This window comes from Hypoxylon trugodes (assembly GCF_022578975.1).
Source record: "Hypoxylon trugodes strain CBS 135444 unplaced genomic scaffold F4822scaffold_12, whole genome shotgun sequence".
NCBI lineage: Eukaryota > Fungi > Ascomycota > Sordariomycetes > Xylariales > Hypoxylaceae > Hypoxylon > Hypoxylon trugodes.
Window position 1 is genome coordinate 312,631 of NW_026250027.1, and position 23,535 is coordinate 336,165.

A 23,535-nucleotide genomic window follows, 5' to 3' on the forward strand; every position below is an offset into this window, starting at 1 on the left:
AGTCTTTCGCTGCGGGCCCAGCTGTCAAATCGCTAGAATATGGCGCTTTTGCACAATGTGGTGGCACCCCCAGGGTTATGAGGGGTTAAAGTTACAGGGAGTTACCCCCTGAACCCCACGGGGATCGCGGTAAATTACAGCGCATGCTCAAATATAATCGAAACTGGCGACTAAATTTACAACCCCTCCACCACCCCGCGCCCGAGCGAGGGAGCTTCTACCACTATTACAAGCGCTAAGCGTTGCTAATGTTGCAGATTTACAGTGAGCTCCCACTATTATAACCGCCTAACCACCACAACAGCAGGTCCTAGGTTAGTGGTTGAATAGGGTTTGGGCCCGACTTTCCAGTGCTTATTAAGCCTGTCGGCGCCCTCTATTCTCAATTTCTCCTCAGGAGGCACCCAAAGCCCCCATACATTATAGCGTAAAGCCCGCCCTATAACTTCTAGCATCCATCTTCGGGGCATCCTCCAGCGCTATGATCATAGCGCACCACCTCCACTGTAACCACACCACAATACCTCTAAGCGACTCATATTGCCGCCTCCTTTCGCATAGCATCAACCAACCTAGGGGTAATCTCCCCTAAGCAACCTTCCGCACAGATGGGTGTAAATATGATCCATATTTGTTTACTTCTCCCGAGGTTTGAATAAACACATGACATCCCCCGGCTGCGCGGTGACTTGATCTTTCATGTCTCGCCACATGGTCATCGGATCATACCCCGGAGCAAATTCGATATGATAATCTTTGAGCAGAATTGCTACCACTAGACGAAGCTCCGAATACGCAACCGATCTCCCAACGCATTGACGGCTCCCTGCTGAAAATGGTGAAAAGGCACGTCTATCGCGGATAAGTTCCGGACGCGAATACCAGCGCTCGGGGATGAACTCGTCGGGTTGGGGGAATGCGGATTCCACTAAACATTTATTAGTAGAGAAATATTGAGGGTTCGTGATACGGATACTCACTTCTCATAATGACATATCGAGGCGCCGTAACTTTAGTGTGCGGCGGAATCAAAACATCGTTGAAGAGAAGTCCATTAGGACCCGTTTGCCTTGCGGTTCCTGTCATCGCCGGCGGCAGGAGGCGTAGCGTTTCATTGACAAACGCGTTCAAGTGTGGGAGGGTGGCAAGAATATCAGCATTGTCTACATCCACATTCGCAATCTCGGCCAATATTTTGTTTGCATGATCAGGGTACTTCGCCAGAAACCAACACACGCCAACGAGGGCAGCTCGAGTCGTGTCACTATACCAGCAGACATTAGTTTAGTACTTGTGCAACACATAGGTCGGGGAGCGCATGGCTCAATCCCGCCAGTGTCAAAGCTGAGACGAGCATACCTGCCTGCCACAACTGCTGTTACCGCCGTACCACCGAGGTAGTTATCGCGGTCCTCCAAGCTCATTTTAGTTTTTAGCGCATCATGCTCCTCGATGAAGAACTCAGCCATATCTAGCTTATCTTCGAATCTACCGTTCTAAGTCAACCGGAGAACACACCGTTAACAATGATTATGATCCGTAAATCCACCCGCAATAGGGGGAGGGGGGGTTACCTTATGTCGGAGTTTCATCTGGTCTTCGCAGAAAGACACCATATCAAACCAATTCTTTACTCTGCCGTAAAATGGAACTATTAAGAAGGCTAGATGCGCAATCCAGCTTGCGTCGCCGATGAGGCCGACCAGAGATAAAGCACCATCTCGATCACGAATAGCCGTGATCCATTTCTTGGATTGTACTATATCGTAGATGTTCAGCATACCACAGATATCATGAGGTATATTATGAAGACATACAAAGATTGAAGTGTTGACCAAAGACGACTTCTCCCATTGCGTCGAAGGAGAACCAAGACATCACCTCGCCCACTTCAACTGCTTCAGAACCATATGATGCGATACAGCGGGATAAGGAGTGAGTAAGTTCCGCGATTCGTGGGTTGAACGAATCCATTGCTAAGATTCTGATTAGTTAATGGACGGTAGGTCATAGTATATGACAGCTGTCTTACCTTTAGTCGAGAGGGACTGAACCCATACCTTTCGACCTTCTCTATGCATATTCTCATCTCGCGTGAATATAGCAGAGCTTCTCGGCTGCATTATATCATACCATATATCCTTAGTTGTGGTGTTTCCCCATCCGTCGAGTAGTTGAAAAACACCCGGGTCGAAAAGGGTGACTTCATTCGGACCTAGAATGAACCCCATATTATCAGCACTTGGCTGTATACACACACACACTTCATAAAAGACGTGTTCTTCAGCTACTTACCGGTCCTCACATAACTGCCATACTTTTCATGCATCCGTCTAAGAAATAAATAGTTTCTTGATGTACGGATGTTGAAAATGTGCCAGAATTTACTGACAGCAGCAAGTCTTGGCCCAGGAAACTTGGATAATTGGTGAAAGAACAGTCGATATACAATCATGCTACCGAATAAAGCCGTTAGATACGATGCAGTTGCGGCCGCAAATATTGTCAATGTTTCACCAACGTTTCGGTCTCCTATGGTTTGGTATGTAAAATAAGTAACAAGAAAGCCAACCAGTAAATGGCCATTTAGAATGGACGAGATACGCATATGCCATTCTCCACGGATGAAAATGACATTATGCGCAAGTACGCCGGCGATGACACCCAGCAACAACAAAGCATCCATGTCAACGAGTTGATGTATAGCTTAGTGGTTGGATATTGCTTGGCTGTGCCGGTAATTAAGCCGCGGGTTTGTTGCAGAGAAGATTATAGTTAGCGGCATTTTGGTTAGAGAGTCTTCGGCAAATACTTAAACATTTGTGATCGCCTCTCCCGTACGACTATTCTTGACAAGGTAAAATCGATTCCTAAACACCGAAGGCGACACGTAACATTGGTACTACAATGATTCCATGGAGGGCGGAACCAGTGCTATATTGGGTAGGAATCTTACACAGTATGATAGTTTGGTCGGTAAGGAGTCTCCACTCTTCTACAACTACACACCTGTCCTAGGTACCTGGGTATGTCCGAGGTAGATAGGTACTCTCACATGTTCATATCGCTTTTCAGCTCCTGATGCGGGCGCAAATTTCTAACTTTAGTTGCATGTTGTCCTTCAGTAGTCTGACTTGGGATGGGTTCATCTTGCCGGGAGTCCTCCACCTGATCACTACACGTATGAACGTAAGTTGCGAGCTCTCGACCTGCATTGTTGACCTTGTAGCACCTTTAGAGAGGACGGTTTACTGTAGACTAATACGGGTGTCGTTGCGAGATAAATTAGTTTTTCGTTATTATTATTACTATAGACCTATTGACTCTGTGTTTCTACTGTCGATTTATGACCATTCGCCGCACTTCTATGAGTTGACGTTTCTGTAGAGACCCTCACTTCCCAATTCAGCATGATACCATGCTGAGTATTAAGCCCGTCGCCTTCGTCATATAGCAAGTGAAAATCACCATGTCCGCCGGGCCTAGTCGGTTTTCCAGAACCGCCAAAGGTCCTCAGAGGAAGTCCTCTTTCCGATGCCGAACCATGATCGGTTGACTTCGCTTTTAAAGAGCTTATAATGTATTTAGCCACCTTTGACCCTGACATCTTATTCAGTAAGGGGCCAAGTGTGGGTAAGTTGGCTGCCAAATTCCCTAGCCAACATTCCAATTGAGCTTGGACGGATACTGTATATAACTCGTATACAATATCTTGGTTATGGGTAGGACTCGTCGTAGAGATAAGGCGCCATATCATAACACCGATCACTCTAATCGGGAGGAAGATATGTTAGCCAATATGAAACGAACCTAGTGTAGAATCTTGTTGAAGATAACGAGTAGGTCATGTTTTGGGAAAGGGAAGACATACGCTATTCCAAGGCCGAATATGGCACTGACCCCTATTTTCTTGGTCGTGGGCATCTTCAACTGCCAAACGACAGGAAGAGGGGCAACGACGATTGCCGTATCAAGGAAAAGGTTGACAGCAACCGATGCCAATTCTTGAATTTTCAGAGAGCGGCAGTTTGTCTTGGATAAGACTGGGTCCCAAGCCGCCGAGACAGGAGAACATTGGGTCATGAAGAAGGGTATAAAAACAGGAGCGTAGCAGGAAGTGAGTATAACCAAGAGCCAAATGGCTTTCCTCAAGGTAACATGTATACGAAAAATATCAAGATATAAGAACAAGAGTGCCAGCTTGCAGGTGCACGTCGAGATAGTCCAGGTGAATAAGGTAGAGGTTTGCATCTACCGCAGTATGGGCCCATAATTAGTAACATTCCAAGTTATATCTAACAGACGGATAAAGTACTCAACGCGGTGAAACAAGAGATTTTGAAGACTTACCCTTATCTGAATCGCGACGTCTGACCATGGCAAAGTTGCTGTATGAAAGCCAAGACCATTGTGTATGGCTAGAAAGGTATGTCAGTTAGTTAGATGGTTCATAGTCATGGATACACAAGCATGTAGGTAGGTAATATGTGACCTACCCCAGAACACTGCGCCCTCCATGGCCAACAGTGAGGCAGTGGATATGACAATTATGAAATCATCAGGCCGGTAACTCCTCTGTTTTATCCGGAAAAGAGTATAGAAACGCAATGCCAAAAAGGTGAGAGTTAATACATCGAAAATGACCATTAAGATGATCAGTGACCTCCCGCGTGGACTGATCATGGTAGCCGCACATATGAAACGAGACTTTCAATGTCGGTGTGGAAGAAATTGAAACTGGACATGGCGAGGGATCACGTTAGATACAACATTTACACTGGTATGAGATGGTATCTAAGTATGTGTTTAGTAATTATTCGTCTGTATTATTCTAAACTACCCTGGAGTGACCGCGTGCTGCTATTCTCTTTTCCAAATCCGTGCCTTATTGCGAATAGGAAGCGGAGATAAGGCGGGGACTATGTCCCACGACATATCTTACCTAATGTAAGCACCATGTAGCGAGCCAATGAATTAATGAGCTGACGATAGCATCTCCTTTTCAGCTATAGCTTAATCCACCCTTGTTAATGCTATGCATGTGTAACCAATAATTTTCCCAGAAAGGTATAGCGGATCCAAGTATAAGCAACTAACATTTCATGTAATCAGCCTCCTTTTTTTCACGGCTCATTTTACTATGCGCCACGGCGTTTTGAATACCTATTTCCGTTACGTTCGCATAAGTGGCTTACCAACCAATGTCTGTGTGTGTAACCAAAATTGCGATTAAAGAGATTAGTTACCGCTGGTCTGGTATCGAGAATTTTCGAGCCTCTTATTGCTACATAGCCTTTGACAAGTCTAGCGTTGTCATATTGGTTTATGGAATCACCGTTTCGCCCCCACTATCGGCTTCGGTATCCTATGACAGCGAAAATGACGGCCCGCCTATTCGTTGGGTTTTTGTCACTTATCGTGCTTACAACAGCAATCGAAATTCGCCATAGAGACCATGAAGCCCAATCTTACTGTCGATCTATCCCAGGCGACGCTGATTGGCCGGACCCGAACGCCTGGGACACTTTGAACCGTACAGTTGGTGGGAACTTGATTGCAACCACACCAATATCTAGCGTCTGTCACCATTCTTCTTCATTGGGTACTACGGGTAGCATATCCGACTACGACAAAGAGGCATGTGACACGCTCCGGAATAATTGGTTCTTCCCTCAAACCCATCTGAATTCTCCGTCGTCAGCAATGGCCTATCAATTCTCGAATAATAGTTGCAATCCATTTTCGGGTCCTAATGACCCATGTACGCTAGGGTATTACGTTACTTACACAATCAACGCCACAACCGCCGCTCACCTGCAGGCTGGCATTCTCTTTGCTAAACAGCACAATGTGCGACTTGTTATTCGAAATACCGGTCATGATTACCTTGGGAAGTCAACGGGTTCACACGCTCTTGCAATATGGACCCATCATCTCAAATCCCTGGAGCTTATCGAGGACTATAACACTTCGGGATATCAAGGTCCGGCGATTAAGATGGGCGCTGGTGTTGAAGGGCTAGAAGCTTACGAATTCGCTAACGCCCGTGGCTTTATGGTCGTTGGTGGCAATTGTCCTAACGTAGGAATTGCTGGTGGCTACACCCAAGGTGGTGGCGTCAGCATTTTATCCTCGAAATTTGGTCTCGCCGCTGACCAAGTCCTAGAGTGGGAAGTTATCACTGCCGCTGGGAAGCTAGTAACGGCTAGTGCTACTGAGAATGCCGACTTATTTTGGGCTCTAAGCGGAGGTGGCGGTGGCACTTATGCTGTTGTGGTTTCCATGACGGCGAAAGCTCATCCCGATACGTTCTTTTCAGCCGCATACTTAACACTCTTAAATAATGGCAGCAATACCGACGCTATATATTCAAGCATGGGGACATTCTTTGAATCATTACCCAGCCTTGTTGATGCTGGTGCTTGGGTGGTGTGGGTAGCTTCCCCCGCCGGATTTTTGATAATGCCCGCAATGGTCTCAGGGTTACACCAACAAGAATTGGATTCTCTCCTTGAGCCAACAAAGGCTGTGATGGACCAGCTTGGGCTTCAATACCAATACTCGTCTGCCGAATACAAGGACTTCCTTTCAAGTTACAATTCTATGACATCGACCTGGAACGTATCAGATTACAACGTGGGAGGCCGGCTAATCCCCCGCGACCTCGTCGAAAACAATGTTGATGGGCTTGTGAAAGCGGTTCAGTATATCAGTTCCCAGACGCTCATGTCAGGGGTCTCCTTCAATGTCGCAAACGCAACCGGCAATAACGCGGCTAATCCATATTTTCGCAAAACCATATCTAGCGTGGTTATTGGGACATCAGTCAATTACACGGATTGGCCCCAAAATAAAGTGGCACAGGACAAGATTACGAATGACTTACTACCAGCGTTACAATCTCTCACTCCTCAAGGGGGTGTTTATTTAAATGAGGCCGATTTTCAGGATCCTGGTTTTAAGTCCACGTTCTACGGGGGAAATTATGAGAAGCTACTCGCTATTAAGACGAAATACGACCCTGACGATATATTTTATGCGAAAACGGCTGTCGGCAGCGATCGCTGGGAGCAGCGCCTTGATGGAAGGCTGTGTCCTACGTCCAATAATTAACTAATAACCTATTTTAACCATGATTGTCATTAGATTATATAGAATAATATGCAGCTAGTTTAGGATTCCTATCACTGCAGACCTATACCTTAAGTAGATAAGTTAACGGAATCAATTCGGACCATATACTGTTGTTCTAATTGCTAAGTAGGGGTTTATCGCAGCATAGTCCTGATATACGGCAAGGTCGCGGTCGGCTAGGATAAGTGGAGCCAACGTATCTACCTAATGCATTGCTTCATGTTGCAATACCAATATTGGGCATTATAACCAGCAGTAGTGTTGAATCCTTAAGTCTTGAAAAGGAAGTTTGAAGGGTAATCTACGATGGCGTGAAAAGGTGTTAGGATTCCTTGAGGCTGGCGAGTGGAAGGAATACGTCAGTAAATCATGCATGGAGATGTCGCTTTCGGTACCTACCTGGTAAGCTTTAACCCTTTTTTGACGTCTAAGAATAATTCGGGATCCGATATAGATTATTCACTGCTGATTCAAGTAATCGAGCTATTACACAGTGCGCATTAATTACCCTGCTTACCTAGGTATGCAAGTAAGCCCCGGTGAGTTGGTTAAGGCCGAGGCTCTTTCACGCGGGATGGTGTAGTAGCGAAAAGCTTCAGTTGTGCCACTTTCATACCCTCATATAGAAGTTAAGTTGGCTGACATCTCCGTGTCTCGTAGCTGGCTGTTGTAGAATGAAGACATATTACTGGCACTAGACTTCATACCTACTCGGGTTAAAGAGATGGCGTGTTTTTTGGAAGCATGACATACGGAATAACCAATCATTCGGGTTGGGAACGGCTATTTGTGCTACCTCACAAGTGTCCTATTCGTATTAGGATCCGAGTTATGCTTATCCCCCTGGGGCAACTTATAGACAGCAAGTCTCGGATCTAACCCTGAAACTAAGACTCTGTACCGGAAATCCCGACAACTACGAGAACACTTTCTTCCACCATTGACAGCGAAAATATGGCGTCCGCAAAGGATTCTAGTGCCCCTAAAAGCTTGATTAAGCGTTTATCAGATTTCCTGACACTCTTCTGGCTCCTCACAGAGTCTAACGCGGGAACCTTTGTGGGCCCCAACACAGTCTTCGGTATCTGCGGTGCACTTTCCGGTTCTTTATTAGTGACGAAGAGCGGCCCGATAATCGATTTAGCGCTCGAAGCTTTACCGCGATTACCTTTAGTTATACTCTTCAACTGGTCCAACTTGATTATCTTCGATCTCGCAAATCAACGGCTACCTGAATCTGCGCGTGAAGATGCCCTCAACAAACCTTGGCGACCCGTACCACGCGGACTCATCACATCGGACCAAATACGCCATGCTATGCTCTACATGATCCCAGCCGTTATAGCGTTAAACCACTTCTACTTGAAAGTTGGTGTCGAAAGCTTATGTATTATGATTTTGACGTGGCTCTATAACGACCTACGCGGTGGCGATCAAGGTTTTATTGAACGCAATGCTATCATCGCGGTCGCATTTGGGATATTCAACGTGGGGTCCGTTAAAGTCGCTATCGGAACTCCGTTTGATATCACCTCCACGGGGGTTGTCTGGGCGGTTATCGTGAGCGCCATCATATTCACCACAATGCAGGTGCAAGACCTTCAAGATCAGGAAGGCGACCGAGCAAGAGGCCGTCGCTCTACGCCTCTAGTTCTTGGAGATAGAGCTGCGCGCTGGACGGTTGCAGTGCCAACGATTCTATGGTCTTGCTTCGTCCATTGGTACTGGGAAGCGGGGCTATTAGCAGCGGCGCCGCAAGCGCTTTTGGGCCTCATTGTTTCCGTTCGATCATTGAATTATTCTGGGTTGAAGGAAGATAAGTTGACGTGGAGGCTATGGTGTTTCTGGACGGCGTTGCTATATATGCTGCCTGTTGCATGTGCAAACTATAACACGATTTAGAATGGGTGTAATATCGCTTATTAGGCTGAACTCACGGCTTAGGGGTATCGCAAGTTGTGTTTTCGCACCAAGGAGTTTGATGCATGTACCCTTCGTTCTAAGATTTGGTACCTAGCTTAGGTAGAGGTCATACTTGCAAGCAGTCCTAAGGGGTGCATAATTGCAGTAATATTTTTAGATTTGGGGATGATTATAAGTGCTATCGTCTTTATCGTTGCGAATCAATTATTAATTTGGCAAGTGGAGGGGAACTCTTTCTATTAGATAGTTGTTGTATCTATACCCGTGAATAAAAGGGGGTGGCTAAATGTGGCGCAGTACTCGCCCCTTAAAATACCTTGGCACATTACCTAGGTAGTACTCGTCACGTGTTACCCTTCTGACCAACAGACACAGTCAACGCCAGTTAATCCGGTTCCCTCGTGAAATTCTGTTGGAATTAACTGTTGCTGGGGCAGGGGAACTTTAAAACGGTCCCCTTTTAACTTTCTTTAGAAGTACGAGTTCCAGGTTTGCATGGCACCACGGTATCTTGAAGGTACTCTCCATCCTTATTAAAAGCCGAAATACCTGATGGATCACTTGTTTTTTGCTATCAACAGGAATAACATAGGATTATAAGAGGCCAATAGGAGCCGAAGGGTTTTTTCGTTACGCCTTGCATACCATTCAATCTCCAGCCCGACTCCACAAAAGATTGCTCAAGCGTCATTGTTTTCGATCTGAGTCATCTTCTCCACCATTGCCCTCGCTATTTCGATCGTCTCGTGCCTGACTACTCTTTTCAGGCTGCATACCCATTCGGCTCTTTCCTTCCACAATTTCCATCTTCCATAACTAAAGCCCGGCTGGCCGGTCCATAGACCCTCCCTAACTTTAAGGCCGAAAGTCTCTTCACAGTTATAAATCGTTTCGCCAGCATAGAAAATCCACTGTGCCGCGACGGGTACGGTAGCATTCAACCTATGGATGTCTTCAGCTTTGAGAACGGAACCTGAAAGCGGAGTCTTCTCGAAGGCTGCATGAAAATCTAGCTCTGCCGCCGATAGGAACTCATTATGGTCGACCACTTGATGAGCACAAAGCTGAGCTGTAAAAGCAATTACCGAGATAGTCTCCTCGGAATATACCATTTCATCCCCTATTAATGTGTTAGTCCTCCACGGGCAGTCTGAAGCGTGTCAGCGGATATTTACGATCAAAAACGTGCTCTCCCCAGCACTCCGGTAGATTTGGGAGTTCAGACCATTCCACATTTTCTCCTCCAATTTGGAGATTAGGAAGTCGTCGAACGGCATCCATCAATTGAACTAACTTTGACATGTTAGTCTTTAGAGAATACGCACAAAATTCTAGTCAACACCTACCTTGGCGTGGTGTTCGGGATATTTTCCTGCTGTATCCTTAATGAGTATCCACATTCCATCTAAGGAATTGTGGCACGCATTAATAGTGCGAGATGCTCTAGCATCACTCGTGAATCTTTCGGCTGCCTCCTCGGGGGTTACACTGCCGCGTAACAGCTCCCGCAAGGCATTTGCCCTGTTGATGATTGATTAGTAGTGGGATAAAGAGTAAATATACGGGGATGGCGGCTTACTCATTCCGCGACGGGCCCCATCGATCTGCAATTCTTCCGTCTAAAAAGGAGTCAATTGATGGTGCCATCTTCGTATGGGATATGAGAAATTAGCGAGTATGTAGATGCAGAGAAAAAAGATTAAAAGATGAAAATTAGAGGAAAAGTTCAAGTCGATAGTTTACTCCAAAAGGGGGCTATGCTGCTTATGTAATCGTACTACCTTGTCTTGTTGGTAGCGGTGCACGACGTATCTGGTAATACCTAGGTATGTTTAGATTGCTGGTTAGCTAACTTGAGGGGAATATTACTATGAACAGAAGGGTTCTTTTGGCGGGGATCCTAACCTTTTTTGACACAAATTGTTGTTCTCCTCAGTCTTACCGTCGCGTTTCCAATATTTTGGTCGACAACCTTTTTTAGAACACGAATATATATAACATTATGATTAAGCTACCCCGTCCATTCTCAATAAATAAATTTTAAGCGGGGTTGTCTAGGAGTACATTGTAGCAAGCGTTACAATATCCGGGAACAGCAGCGCCAGTATCCCTGTTATACAATAAACGGATTATATCCGCGGCCAAATCGTAACTGCACATTAGCTCCAGGTACATACCCAGGTAAACAGCATCTATTTTCGTAGCAAATTTGTGGAACGAGCACTCCTCAAGTAGATGGATAAGATATTGATGTCTTGAACGAAGATACCTTATAAATGATGGTTATCGCCCTCGTTTCATCGACGCCGTTCTTGTCATCGTTACCAATAACATCTGCTAATCAATAAGCTATACATAATCGCCTTCAAATATTCACCATGAAGTCCTTCAGTGCAGCCTTTACACTTACCCTTCTTTTCTCCCTCGTGAACGGCCTGGTCACTCCGATTAGAGACGCAGCTAAAGTTCGTGACCTGGAAAATGTCTTTGAGACTCGGGATATAAATGAGCTCCTTGATACCCGTGCCACTGTTCCTACATTCACATTCAGCGGCTTCCCCAGCAGCGCCGTCTGCGCTGGGGTAACCTATTCCGCCACCGACATCCAACAAGCCGCTTCCAAAGCAGGACAACTCAGCAACGCAGGGCAAACTGTCGGAACCAACAAATATCCTCATCAATTTTTTAACCGAAATAATGAAATCCCCAACTTCGAAGCTCAGTGCACAACCACCTTCCTCGAGTTCCCCATCCTAGCGTCCAAGGCAGTCTACACCGGTGGTAGTCCGCTTACGGACCGTGTTGTGGTTAATGTTGCGGCGGGGAGTACGGCCGGAAATGTTGTTATCACATTCTGCGGCGTGATGACCCACACAGGTGCCGCGAAGAAGAACGGCTTCGTCAGTTGCACTTGGAAATAAGTGTTGTCGACCGTGGGACAGACATAAACATTAGACTCACATTCACTTTTATCGTTGGGGCGTTTTTTTGGTTGCTTTTGGATTAAAAAGGAATGCTATCATACCGTCGGTAGCACCCTACGAGTCAATCGTTTTATATGTATATCAAATAGAATTATGTCACTTCTTGTTTTACTACCAAATAAATCACATGCGCCACATCAACTGCCCCATGCCTACTGAACCTAGCTCCGGCTAAGTTACTAACAGCTAGGACTTGATTGGCACAACTCCCCAATTCACTGGCTTGGCTGGGACCATTTCTATGACTTTAGCCATGATCAGCGTATTCGCTCGTTTTACAGGGGGTAGTCGACAAGGTATATTTAGCTATTTGTCATACTCTGTTCCCTTCAATGTCCTCCCCGCCGTAAAATTCCAGTGATACGTCCCGACCGTTGACGATTTTCACCATTCAGTTCAGAGAACTCGATGGAACTGCTCTCGAATAGATACTATGACTTTTCTTAATATGACAATAAAATGAAGATTGGAATCAGAAAGGTTTACGAATTATACCTACCTTCGCACGATACCTAGGAAAGGAAAGAAATTATAGTGCTATCTCTTGAAAGTCGGACGTAAGCCTACTAAGTGAAATCCTATATACGCCTTTACTAAGCAAGTGAGACGTCAATATAGAGTTATACGGACTGTGGTTTGCAAACCCGCAAATCAGAACTGGAGGCTATATAAATATTATTCGGCAGTTAGGATCAAAAGCCTCATCTCAGAATAGTGCCTATTCAATCCCGTGTTCATTCTTAGTGTCGTGATCTTGCAACCGGAGCGAAACCTGCCGAATGAAATCCTACATAGGGACTTACTTAAATAGGACGCCAATAAGTAGCTTCACCATTCACAGCCTTCGATTCCGCGAGTTAAAATAAAGGGCTAAACAATACTTGTTTAAACCCTTCGGTAGTTAGAATGCGTTGGATGTCCCCGCCCCCGAGCGGCGCGAATGGGCGCCAATTCCGCTGTTGCGGCTATATAGTCATTGTCGCGGACCGTCTCTCGCTAGAGCCCCTTAAACGAGACCTTCTTTCAAGTCTTCTCGCAGTGCTCGCATTAGTCATACCAAGATGCGCGTGGCCGTCGTTATCCTGGCGGGGAGTGCCGCTGCCCTTACGGACATCGAGCACAAGCCCTTCATGCGAAAGAACATCGACCCGATCGTGTACCCGGGGAAATATGTGTCGCATATGCACTCATTCTATGGCTCTGATTCGGTGACTAAGGATCTGCCAACTACAGCCGAGCTTCAGAAGGGCTGCCCGTCTGGAGAGAATCCAAACGATATGTCCGTATACTGTATGTTGATCGACACGGCCAAAACCTCCCAGCCGTAAAGACTAACCAAAGTTACCAAGGGGCGCCGACATTGTACTATGTGAACGGCGAGAACTATACAGAGATCTACCCTGCTACGTTCAAGACATATTACGAGCAGATCGACCATGCGGAAATTCCATTCCCGAACGACTTTTACGCCGTGGCTGGTAATGCGTCCGCCAAGAGTCAAGCGGACATCGACGAAAAGGTGACCGCTATCACATGGTGGTGCGACGGTAATGGTCCCGAGGATCGCAACTCCCGACCTCGCGCTGCCTTCCCACGGTCGACATGCAGCGCACACATGCAAGCCATCCTTCGATTCCCCGATTGCGTCGACCCTAACAAGATCACCGACTACACATATGCCGCGCTTCACGGCGGACGCTGCCCACCCAATATGAAGCGAATGCCTTCGCTGCGTTTCTCGGTCAGATACGACACACGCAGAGCAATCCCACAGGGATGGAAAGGCGTCCCACCCTTCAAACTTGCTTGTGGAGAGGTACGTATTTTTCGTCTCTTCGCCATTATTGTCAACGCATTCGCTAACAGTAGGTGGAAAGATCGGTGACGGTTACTGCTTCCATGGCGACTTCATCAATGGCTGGTTTGAAGACGCAGCCAAGACCATGCTGAAGGCAAAGGGCCAAGGATTTATGAGAATCGATGGGGCGCACGGTAACGGGAAAGTCCCGTTTGGCAGCACCGGATGCAAGACCAGGGACCGAGACCCCGAAAACGGCACGGACGATTACCACAAGAGTGTAGAAATGATGGAAGGTCACATGAATTGATTCGTAGAATAATTCGTCTCGCGTATGGATAGGTCTGTTCTGAAGTCGCGGGGCTTTCGATACTTACTTTGTATAGAGATATGATATCTTGATCGTTCATATGGTATAGCTTAATCTCATTATTTAAAAAGACTTAGCCGAAAAATGGACCCATTGGAATATTCGTGTGAACCAGGGCATGGTAGGTAAGCTAAGTGATCTAATCGCCTCTATGCCGCTCGCTATAAAATTTTGCACCCCTATTTCGTTTGCTTAGTCAGCCAGTTGCCCCTATTGTACCACAACTCATCTCTACCGGATCCGTAACGTTAAACGGTTGCATGGCAAGGCAAATTTGCGCTCAGGATAATTCCTTTATACAGGGCTTGACTTTCCTTGCTTCGCACGACCGAAAAGTCTGGTAGGTCTTCTCCTAATAGTTTGTTCAGCACTCGGTCTAGATTTTACTTTACTAAGTCCTAGAGTCTCGTTCTTTTCATTTGACCCACCAATTGTGGACTGGGTACGCCTCCCAATCCCCGTTTTCCTAGAATGGGTTTCCCATATTGCAGTCAGGATTTCTGTGCCCCCAAAAAACCAAAGGCACAGCGCTACTAGGAACGATGTTGTCGCTAATGACACAAACTCGACCACAGCTTCTTAATGTTAGCCATATCAGAAGCTCTGAGGAATTATGAGGAGTAAGAACGCACTAAACCATTTCGCAATGTATTTTGTCGTGTACGCAGCCGTAGAACCTGTCCCATTCGCGTCGTCGGTCCCGCCCGGCCTGTTAAATTCAAATTGATTACTAAGCAGTCTGTCGAGGGGTAAAGCAAACAGGCTCGCCATAAAGGCTAGAGGCGTAAATATGATCGTGATAATAGTGAGCCCAGCAACAGCGGCGCTGAGGATTAGCCCGGATCGAGCATCGCTAATACTAGCATGCGTTCGCTTGAGGCTCAGCTGGTCTTGAATCACCCTCTCGATTCTCTCCGCATCCTTGTCAATCCTATCCACCCTTTTTTGGTACCCACGAAGCTTGGTTCCGGATGATTTCACGATCTCCCACTTGGCATTCGGGTCCCTTATATCTTGTCCCGGGTCCATAAACGAAAGTGAGTCAGGATTATAGTGTTCATAGTCCTGAATTAGTCTCTCGAGTATCTCCCGTTGCTGGCCTAGAATTTCTTGTATCATAGCAAGTTCCTCTCTAATGTCGGTAATTCTATGCATAAATTCGCGTTCTTCTTCAATAATGGGCCGTGATGGTCTGTTTGGATCCATGTATGCTTCGACGTCTAATAGAACCCTGACTACACCTCTCTCAAAGATATCGAGAGGTGACTTGAAACGGCCACCCGCCTGCGATTCTCCGAATGCTGTGATATGGCGTGCTATGATGATTCCAATTTGTATTCCAGTATACCACGAATCCCACTTCATCCATTTCGGTTCCATGTCTTTAAAGTACTGAGATTCGGTTGATCCCACGTTTCTATCAAATTCAACATCCTCACCATACGCATCCTTCCCGGGAAGCAGTCCCTCCGTAGGAGAGGCGGTTACAATATGATCATGTAATCGCCAAATCCACAATTGGGGTACCATTAAAATTGGCATTGGATCACCGTCATCAGAATCTGGGTCTCGTATTTCCACCCATTCTCTTGAAACCACTTGGTCCTCATTTCGAGCTTCGAGGGCTTCAGCGGAAAGAGAAGGGTAATATGTCTCGTCAAGCGTACGCTCGAATCGTATCACACTCCTAGCAAAGCCATTCGTCACAGCAGCCCTCGAACCGGAAGTCTTTAACCTTGCCAACCTTTGGCTCGTTTTGGTCCGAAGTGCGATAAATGGAAACTGTATGTTTCAGTATTGGGTGGAATAAGATAGAAATCCACATACCACAATGGATACATACGGAAACCACGGTCCAGGAGTATGTACATTTGGACGCTTTCCAAAATTTGATTCATAAGAAGGCATGCGGTAGTTCAGGTCCTGATTACCAGCAACAACAGCAGGGTCCCGGAACCAAGAAGAGTAAGAAAACTCCCCATCCGGGAGCCCTGATTGTTGTTCCAGTCGTCGGAGGATAGCCTAGAAGTCAGTGAGCACGGTTTCTGACACGTCAAGTATATGCCTACTCAAGAGGTGGGTAGGTACAGATACGAGGAAGGGATCAAAAAAGAAACGTACAAATACGATGACGCCCTAAGATAAATAATCAGAATATGCCACATCAAAACATCCATTAATCAATGCTCACGTTTGTCCATGGAATATGAAGCCAGGCCGACTCGTTCTTCGGGGTTAAGACTCGCTCATCAAAAAATTTCAAATCGATTTCTACCGGCTCTTGTATTTTTCTGCGATAAGAAATTCCAAACACAAAATTCGGATAACATGGAACCAATTCTTTCAAGGCAAAAATGAGGAGATGGCTCCTCCCTATGTTAGAAACCAGATTAACGTGATCGATCGGCATCTTCCCATTTCTGTCTTTGACTTGGGTGTTGGCGTCCATCCTAAGAAGAACTTCGGTACAATCTGGCCGTGACAAGAGGGCCGTATAGTGTAAGGGGGTCCATTTCAAGTCATCCTGGAAGTCCAACCCGTATACGCCAGTACCGTCTTTGAACCGGGCACAGAAACCCTCTAGGATCTTATGGTCTCCTAAGACGTAGAAGATGGCGGATCTGCCAAATGTGTCCTGCTGCGCGAGATTCGCCTTTTCGTGCTCGGCGAGGTATTCGACGATTGGCAGATTGTGATTGTACGCTGCATATCGAGCAACCCGATCTATATCAAGTTTCAAATTCAGCGAATGGCACTCCCGAATCCATGAAGCCACATCTTCCACCGTCGTCCTATGATACCAGAGCTGTCTCGTTTTCTCCACTTACGTCAAGGTTAGAAAACCACGTTCAATTGGATGACTCTTATTGCGTGTGTACGTACGGATTTCTTTTTCCTGTTCTTCGTTCAATCCAAAGCCGTCTCTACCGTTTATTTGAGCTAATCCTGTACCTTGTTCTTCTTCTAAGGGTACAACTGTTGCTGATGGGGGCATAGCCTCTAAAAAGTAAATGCGACCGTAGATTGGGTCCACGTCGGGAATATAAGGTGGAAAGTAGGCGTTTCCTGGTGGTTCATCCATCTCTTTCCTTCTCCCCGCAATGTGCTCTTGATGCGAATACGTCTCTATCCTTTTGTCGATGCGTTCATTTATAACTCTACGTCTGCCCAAAAAAGTACCTAGGATATCTATTTTCCGTTAGATTCGCCACCCCTGTTGCACCCGATTCTGTTGTAAAAGCTGAATATTGCAGTCCCAGCCTCGTCTCTGATTACTTTTCGCCCGGGGTACTACCGTGCGCAGATGAAGTATCACTTTACTGTGTACAAAGTATGCATTATAAAGACACTATTGGCCAGCTATAAGTCTCCACCCAGACCAGGGTTTATTAAATTGATTAATATCCGTGGATATACTCGTATCAACAGGACTCTTAACACGAATAGATTCAGGATGTAGTCGCTAATACGCTGAGGAATCGTCTAATATTAACAGGTTAGGAAAGGCATATGGCTGACTTAGATGTAGTATGCAAGATATATCACCGTATTTCTTACTGTATACTCCTCGGAGTTGGGTTGTTCAGTCGCATGCATCCTGCATCTACCCTAGTCTCAACCGTGCGCCACCGCGATGTAAGATGACTCTGTCCCCAAGTACCTATTCCCTGACCCGAAATGAATCAAGCTCGGCCGAACATGATCTACTACCTATCAATGAGCTATTTTACCTTAACATCTTCACCATCGCTCTCCACACCCACTAGCCCTTTGATATATCTCACGATGCTTCTTTAGACTTTAATTGAGAGTCCCGATCTCATGGCAGTCCGTCAGTAACTCGTCTATTATGAATACCGTCTCCAAGACATCTTCGGCCGAGCGCCTCGGCGATCCGAATAGCTCGTCCTTCGCGTACGGGTACCGCGACATGGTGTAAAAGACCCGGAACGCGAACGTGAAAATTATCCACGACACCAGCTGGTGTAAAGTAGCAATTACGGTTCCTTCTTCTACGGCCGCGGCATATTTCGGTTCATCCCGATGCAAAATTCGAAGGCGCTAGAATCCACCTTGGAAGCTCGCGTCCTCGATCGCGGGGCTAAGCGATTATCTCGAAGCCAGCAGCGTCGGAAACAAAGATTTTATAGCACATATCCCCTCAAGCACAGCGCTCGCGTCCGTAACGTCCGCCGGCTTGTCGGGGCCGGGATGAGAGTCGCTTCGCGCTTGGGGTCAACCATCCGTTCAGGGGCAGCATTCCCGCCAAGATCTACCTATTCAATTCATTAATTCGGCTTTAGATAGCCCCACCAATGGAATGAAAAGCGAAACAGAAGGGACTTAAAAGTAGTCGCGATTCGCTCATATTCTCGAACGAAACAAGCGCAGACGTTTAAAACATTTGGAGATGGGGTCACAAAACAAGAGCAAATGTAAGGTCATGGGTATTGAGTTCAATACATCCAAGTCATTACTCTACTATGTGCTACTTCGTCGGATTGGGTCGACATGTTGTATACTCGTGTTGGGGTTCGCCCAAGAGCTAGTCATGAGTTCAACGAGTCGCTCTCACTGCTACGAAATATAGGCGATCTCAATCCGAATATGAATCTCGAACCTATCCCACCGCGGACCTCACACTCGTATCCCAGGTCTAACGTCAATTAAAATCAATTGCCGTCGTTATACCACGACTTCAAATAAAAACCCCAATCGAATGGCTTATCCACGTGGACAATGTTAGGATATTATTGAGGTCGGCTTTTAATAAGACAAGATATATATTATTAGAGCAAGCCGCTAATTGACCTATCCAGAACACACCCCTTATAGCAATCTGACAAGATAAGCAATCCCCATCTTCTCCCCGGAATTTAGTCAGAACCAACATCTGACTCAGAAACAAGAGATAGGCACTGCCGAACTTCCACATCAAGGGCCATTCGGCTTAAGTGGTTTTCCTGCGGCGTCCGAGTGGTCGTCGTTCGAGTCTGGCTGGTTGACGTAAAAATCCGGACTGTTATTTTCGACGCTCATTTTTGCTGCGTTGTACCGTTTGAATGCGCTTTCGACTAGTAATCCGACTTCTTTTCTATTCCGTCCGATGACACCCACTGCGAGTAAAGCCTCTGTTTCTTCAATCCAATCTTGCAATCTTCGGAATCCAACGCGATCTTTCTCTAGCCTCTGCGGTTGTCCTGAGCCTTTTATCAAAGCTAGGAGACCGGCTAGGACGGTGTTAACAGCGCCAAGGACAGTGATGAGTGTCTGGTACCGCCCCGAAGTGGGGCCGATAGCCGTTAACGCGGCGCCGATGACGATTTGAGCGAAGTAGCAGAGGTAGAGGAAAGCCGTGAGGAATGCGTGCTGGATGGCTTTGCTTTGTTGTTCCCGGATTACAGACCTATATATGCCAACAGCAGATGTGCGCCCTTCCTCCAAGGTACCGCTGTCCGCCGCCTCGTAGTGATAGTTGATTCCTAACGCTTTTCTAAAGATAACCAAATTCTCATCATTAGGACCTCGGATGGAAAGACCGGCTGGTGCTCCCCAGGACAGATTCTTTAGGGTTGCCGGGTTGACCGGAGTTGGGTTAGCCTGACCTGGTTTCTGGGGCGAGGTTGGTGCTTTAGATTGGTTCGAAGGAACGGAAGGTGAGCCGATCTGGGGATCGTAAGTCTTCGCTCCTGTGGGAAGGAGCGGAGAATTTACGTCCTTGGCACCGGACATTGTTATAGGTTGGCGATAGTATCCGCCGATACTAGTGTTGACGGTAATATTCGCTTTTCTGGAGGTTTGAGTCTAGTAGTAATTTAATGTCTTAGTATTATGAATGCTAATGCTCGAGTCAGGGAATAACGAATTCGGCGATAGCTTTTATATGTACGGGTCGACTCGTGAAATCTTAGTAGTCTAAGAGGTCACACTTAGTTACATCGTAGGTTATACATCCAGTCATCGCTTTTCTTAGAACAGGCATCATCGGGTCTCACATATTACCACCAACAATCTGGATATAAGCGGTTCCTGTTGATGACTTAGCCCTACGAACCTTTTCGGGGGCTTAATGTGGCATTGCTGACACCGATCATCCGATAAAGCTCTTGTTGTATGGGAATAGCGAGGTATGCTACGAACATATTCTCGGTCGGGAGTGAAAAGTGCCATCCCGACAGTAACCACTAATTTGGTATGAAAATTCAAAGCAGATAAGCAGCCACAGCTGAGCATTCTTCAGGGAGACGTAAAAAAAAAAAAAGACGTGAACCGGAATTCCCAACGTGACGATAGCATCGCCATGTGAAAGGGGGGGCTGACACCTTAAATAGGAAGTTGGTGTTTCGCTTGTTGTGGTTCGGGCCAGGGGTTGTGGCGCTAGTCTTAAATTCTGTATGGTGAATACCCCCACTACCTCCCCCCCTTTCCGGGAGTTAAGCCAATCAGAATTAAGAATGCTCACCACCCACGATCACAATTATGTGACGTAGATATAGTTCTGAGTGCAGCAAATATTCGCATCACGTCCGATGCAAGGTAACTTTCTCCCCCAGGTATTATTTCACGAAATGTCATATATGATTTCGTCCAACCATCATTTAAACTGATGCGATCGAATACTATTAACATGAGTACCTCCCAACTTTCACAATTAGCTCAAATTATCCATTAAATAAAAATCATGTTTTGAAGTTATTCTATTGAGCAGCGCTATAAGTTTCGTACCTCACGCAGGGTTAAGAAGTATAAAACTACCACCACCTTTAACATTTCCCACTAAAAATTATATCGACTCTACTGTAGGGCTTTCACTTCGCCTCATCCAGCCGAACTATATATATCTATACGTATTGATCATGCGATAATATCGAGTAAGAAGAATGTTGGTGGCACGAACAAATTGCAATACGGCGTAATGGGGCTGTGGAAGTAATATAGGATCGGAGAGATGACTTAAGTCTGCCTTTGTACTACGGGTCGGAAACTAAATGTGATGCCCTCTGTACAACACGCGGTATCATAAGCATGGGCTGGTGAGAGCCGAATAATCTGACGAACGCGGACAATAGACGACAACTTCAAGACGTAGGGCTAAATGGTATCTGCGTAACATGCGCCGGTGCTCAATACTAGAAATAGACGAAATCCGTGTTAGCAACTTAGAGGTCATGCGAAGCGGGCTAGAAGTAATTGATAATATGTTATAGGTACCTTGCAACGTTCAAATGCATACATTTACCTTGTAAGGTCCGTACATACTACTAATATATTAGTATCAGCTAGGGATCTCCCTAGATACCTAGGTACATAGGATACTTAGGCCCTTGCATCGCTTCAGTAGAGTCCGATTCGCTATAGGTTGGTTGATTTCTCCCTTCGTTTGTCTCCCAACTGGCACCCGTCGATTAATAACCCACACCCGCTCTTTTTCTCACTCGTTACCGTAAACCACCACTTAAAAAACAATGTGGAGCTATCATGCCTTTTCAAAGCCCGCTTGTATTAAGCTTGACTGCGCTGGTCGTCACGCTGATCGCCATAGTATGGCGCAAAGTCTACCCGACCCCGTACCCCGGCATCCCATATAAACAGAAGTCAGCTGGTCGTATCGCCGGCGACATTCCTGATATGGTGCCAGTGACCCAAGCAACAAACGAGTTTTCTGATGGTCTATTTTCCGTCACGACCCGGGAGCTCGGGGTACCGATTGCGCAGTTCCTATTTCCTGGCATACGCAATCCTCTCATCGTTCTCGAGGATCCTAGAGAAATTGAAGACATCACCCTTCGCCGTAACAAGGAATTTGATAAGGCTCCAATGGCAATCGATATACTCGCCCCCATGTTTCCACGTGGATCTATCAGCCAATACACCACACCGGAGTTGAAGGCCCAGAAGCGCTTGTGGGCTGACGTGATGGGTTCGGAATTCCTGCGCAAGGCCGCGGCGCCGAACATATACAAAGCCACTCTCGAGCTATTAGACCTTTGGCGACTCAAGGCGTCGCTTATAGACCACCCTTTTAGTGTCCACGAGGACTTCCAGAACGTGGCTCTGGATGCTATTTGGGTCGCCGTTGTTGGTGAAGAGCCCGGAGTAACGAGGCACGAGATACACAAATTGCGAAGCCAAAACGCTAGTCATACTAACGCAGACAATGGCGCAAACTCGAGTGAGCCACCTCGTGGTATCTTCCTAAAGGAAGAATTAGTACAGAGATCGGATCAGTCATGAGGAATGCAGTCGAACGGTTTCAACGTCTTGAAATCGGAAATCTGGAGGCGGGTGAATTCGATACATGCATGATGGATCTAGGTACGATACTCTGTCAAATTTGTCTCATGGCCAAGGCGTTTTAACTAAGGCTCTTGGACAAAATTAGTTCTTCGATGTCAAGTTGTCGAAGCTAAGAAGGCCAAAAGGCCCCTTACCGACCCAACCAAGGATCAGAATATGCTCGATGAAATGTTCGTCATGCTTGTTGGGGTATGTCATCCGCATATATAGAGCCCATGATCGTAGCTAATAGTCTTTTAGGGTCACGATTCCACTGCCAATGCTCTTACCTGGTGTGTTCGGTATATGGAAGCTTTTCCAGATGTCCAGGACGAATTACGTACAGCTCTCAAAGCTGCCTTTTCGAGCGTTCAGCCCCCCGTGGAAGAGATCCTTTCAGCCGACGTTCCTTACCTTGATGCTACGTGCGAAGAGGGATTTCGCCTTGCTGGCGTGGCGAAGGCTAATGTTCGCAGAGCTCTGGTAGATACGGAAATCCTAGGTTGCAAGATACCAAAAGGAGCAGAGATCATTATGAACTATCACCTTAATCGCGACCCCGTTCCAGTGGAAGAGTCAAAGCGCAGCCTTAGCAGTCAAGCCGCCGCAACGAAGTTCGAGGATGGATTACGTGCTGACGCGGGCCGCGATATTGCAAGTTTTTATCCAAGAAGGTGGTTACTAAAAAATACCAGCACTGGCAAGGAGACATTCAATCCACATGCCTTACCATCGCTAGCGTTTGGTGGTGGTTATAGGGGTTGCGCAGGTAATCACTTTCACATTTACTCGTGATTGACATAGAGATAGTAAGCTAACTGCCATGATTTCTACCAGGACGCAAACTTGCATCGATGGAATTTCGTATTGTCGTTGTACTGCTGGTGCTTAATCTGGAGTTCTTAGAGCTTCCAGAAGAGCTCAAAATCATGCGTGCTACAGAAAAGATTTTCCGGCAGCCAGATATGCCGTATGCGAGAGTAAGGGCCCTATAAAATGCAAGGTACCGGAAGCGTTTCGTCTGTTATGTATGTTACCAAAGGTAGTGA

At 46.4% G+C, this 23,535-nt stretch overlaps 10 protein-coding genes across 10 annotated transcripts; 5 read left to right on the top strand and 5 right to left on the bottom strand.

The window, feature by feature from the left end:
• Nucleotides 1–127: 127 nt before the first annotated feature.
• F4822DRAFT_421846 (cytochrome P450 monooxygenase-like protein) lies at nt 128–3,056 on the bottom strand. Its single transcript, XM_051459840.1, has 7 exons — nt 2,296–3,056; nt 2,033–2,215; nt 1,818–1,976; nt 1,575–1,759; nt 1,360–1,496; nt 981–1,264; nt 128–928 (listed from the first exon to the last, which is right to left on the bottom strand). Exons 1-7 carry the CDS (start codon nt 2,684–2,686, stop codon nt 636–638), a joined length of 1,632 nt encoding a protein of 543 aa, XP_051308795.1. The 5' UTR covers nt 2,687–3,056; the 3' UTR covers nt 128–635.
• A 220-nt stretch (nt 3,057–3,276) lies between these two features.
• Nucleotides 3,277–4,847, bottom strand: F4822DRAFT_421849 (uncharacterized protein). Its single transcript, XM_051459841.1, has 4 exons — nt 4,497–4,847; nt 4,351–4,418; nt 3,872–4,251; nt 3,277–3,770 (listed from the first exon to the last, which is right to left on the bottom strand). The coding sequence occupies exons 1-4, from the start codon at nt 4,681–4,683 to the stop codon at nt 3,317–3,319; spliced, it is 1,089 nt and encodes a 362-aa protein (XP_051308796.1). The 5' UTR covers nt 4,684–4,847; the 3' UTR covers nt 3,277–3,316.
• Nucleotides 4,848–5,379: 532 nt separating this feature from the next.
• F4822DRAFT_439073 (FAD-binding domain-containing protein) lies at nt 5,380–7,113 on the top strand (the record flags this gene model as incomplete). Its single annotated transcript, XM_051462592.1, has 1 exon — nt 5,380–7,113. The coding sequence occupies one exon, from the start codon at nt 5,380–5,382 to the stop codon at nt 7,111–7,113; it is 1,734 nt and encodes a 577-aa protein (XP_051308797.1).
• A 400-nt stretch (nt 7,114–7,513) lies between these two features.
• Nucleotides 7,514–9,381, top strand: F4822DRAFT_421858 (UbiA prenyltransferase family-domain-containing protein). Its single transcript, XM_051459842.1, has 2 exons — nt 7,514–7,673; nt 7,795–9,381. The coding sequence occupies exon 2, from the start codon at nt 8,089–8,091 to the stop codon at nt 9,034–9,036; it is 948 nt and encodes a 315-aa protein (XP_051308798.1). The 5' UTR covers nt 7,514–7,673; nt 7,795–8,088; the 3' UTR covers nt 9,037–9,381.
• A 187-nt stretch (nt 9,382–9,568) lies between these two features.
• F4822DRAFT_421861 (uncharacterized protein) lies at nt 9,569–10,741 on the bottom strand. The gene is made up of 4 exons (XM_051459843.1): nt 10,637–10,741; nt 10,404–10,578; nt 10,233–10,350; nt 9,569–10,177 (listed from the first exon to the last, which is right to left on the bottom strand). Exons 1-4 carry the CDS (start codon nt 10,702–10,704, stop codon nt 9,738–9,740), a joined length of 801 nt encoding a protein of 266 aa, XP_051308799.1. The 5' UTR covers nt 10,705–10,741; the 3' UTR covers nt 9,569–9,737.
• A 694-nt stretch (nt 10,742–11,435) lies between these two features.
• F4822DRAFT_434953 (Ribonuclease/ribotoxin) lies at nt 11,436–11,978 on the top strand (the record flags this gene model as incomplete). The annotated part of the gene is made up of 1 exon (XM_051462100.1): nt 11,436–11,978. One exon carries the CDS (start codon nt 11,436–11,438, stop codon nt 11,976–11,978), a length of 543 nt encoding a protein of 180 aa, XP_051308800.1.
• A 1,124-nt stretch (nt 11,979–13,102) lies between these two features.
• F4822DRAFT_434954 (uncharacterized protein) lies at nt 13,103–14,319 on the top strand (the record flags this gene model as incomplete). Its single annotated transcript, XM_051462101.1, has 4 exons — nt 13,103–13,331; nt 13,391–13,857; nt 13,919–14,119; nt 14,287–14,319. The coding sequence occupies 4 exons, from the start codon at nt 13,103–13,105 to the stop codon at nt 14,317–14,319; spliced, it is 930 nt and encodes a 309-aa protein (XP_051308801.1).
• Nucleotides 14,320–14,353: 34 nt separating this feature from the next.
• On the bottom strand, nt 14,354–16,894 carry F4822DRAFT_90190 (uncharacterized protein). Its single transcript, XM_051464141.1, has 6 exons — nt 16,401–16,894; nt 16,331–16,345; nt 16,037–16,231; nt 14,842–15,991; nt 14,638–14,784; nt 14,354–14,561 (listed from the first exon to the last, which is right to left on the bottom strand). Exons 1-6 carry the CDS (start codon nt 16,656–16,658, stop codon nt 14,458–14,460), a joined length of 1,869 nt encoding a protein of 622 aa, XP_051308802.1. The 5' UTR covers nt 16,659–16,894; the 3' UTR covers nt 14,354–14,457.
• A 2,118-nt stretch (nt 16,895–19,012) lies between these two features.
• F4822DRAFT_90288 (uncharacterized protein) lies at nt 19,013–20,428 on the bottom strand. Its single transcript, XM_051464143.1, has 3 exons — nt 20,296–20,428; nt 20,206–20,239; nt 19,013–20,014 (listed from the first exon to the last, which is right to left on the bottom strand). Exon 3 carries the CDS (start codon nt 19,940–19,942, stop codon nt 19,145–19,147), a length of 798 nt encoding a protein of 265 aa, XP_051308803.1. The 5' UTR covers nt 19,943–20,014; nt 20,206–20,239; nt 20,296–20,428; the 3' UTR covers nt 19,013–19,144.
• Nucleotides 20,429–21,688: 1,260 nt separating this feature from the next.
• F4822DRAFT_439074 (cytochrome P450) lies at nt 21,689–23,481 on the top strand (the record flags this gene model as incomplete). Its single annotated transcript, XM_051462593.1, has 5 exons — nt 21,689–22,397; nt 22,427–22,525; nt 22,593–22,696; nt 22,748–23,255; nt 23,324–23,481. 5 exons carry the CDS (start codon nt 21,689–21,691, stop codon nt 23,479–23,481), a joined length of 1,578 nt encoding a protein of 525 aa, XP_051308804.1.
• Between the last annotated feature and the right edge of the window lie 54 nt (nt 23,482–23,535).

Bases quoted from the DNA above. Each gene is read 5' to 3' on its own strand.
- F4822DRAFT_421846 (XM_051459840.1), bottom strand. From the start codon at position 2,686: ATGGATGCTTTGTTGTTGCTGGGTGTCATCGCCGGCGTACTTGCGCAT. The intron at 2,216-2,295 runs GTAAGTAGCTGA...GGTTCATTCTAG, and splicing joins TGGCAGTTATGTGAGGACCG to GTCCGAATGAAGTCACCCTT. The intron at 1,497-1,574 runs GTAACCCCCCCT...CGGTTGACTTAG, and splicing joins AGATGAAACTCCGACATAAG to AACGGTAGATTCGAAGATAA.
- F4822DRAFT_421849 (XM_051459841.1), bottom strand. From the start codon at position 4,683: ATGATCAGTCCACGCGGGAGGTCACTGATCATCTTAATGGTCATTTTC. The intron at 4,419-4,496 runs GTAGGTCACATA...ATACCTTTCTAG, and splicing joins GGAGGGCGCAGTGTTCTGGG to CCATACACAATGGTCTTGGC. The intron at 3,771-3,871 runs GTATGTCTTCCC...CCTCCCGATTAG, and splicing joins ATATTCGGCCTTGGAATAGC to AGTGATCGGTGTTATGATAT.
- F4822DRAFT_421858 (XM_051459842.1), top strand. From the start codon at position 8,089: ATGGCGTCCGCAAAGGATTCTAGTGCCCCTAAAAGCTTGATTAAGCGT.
- F4822DRAFT_421861 (XM_051459843.1), bottom strand. From the start codon at position 10,704: ATGGCACCATCAATTGACTCCTTTTTAGACGGAAGAATTGCAGATCGA. The intron at 10,579-10,636 runs GTAAGCCGCCAT...AATCATCAACAG, and splicing joins TGGGGCCCGTCGCGGAATGA to GGCAAATGCCTTGCGGGAGC. The intron at 10,351-10,403 runs GTAGGTGTTGAC...AACATGTCAAAG, and splicing joins ATCCCGAACACCACGCCAAG to TTAGTTCAATTGATGGATGC.
- F4822DRAFT_90190 (XM_051464141.1), bottom strand. From the start codon at position 16,658: ATGGACGCCAACACCCAAGTCAAAGACAGAAATGGGAAGATGCCGATC. The intron at 15,992-16,036 runs GTATGTGGATTT...TGAAACATACAG, and splicing joins TTCCGTATGTATCCATTGTG to TTTCCATTTATCGCACTTCG. The intron at 14,785-14,841 runs GTGCGTTCTTAC...AACATTAAGAAG, and splicing joins ATACATTGCGAAATGGTTTA to CTGTGGTCGAGTTTGTGTCA.
- F4822DRAFT_90288 (XM_051464143.1), bottom strand. From the start codon at position 19,942: ATGTCCGGTGCCAAGGACGTAAATTCTCCGCTCCTTCCCACAGGAGCG.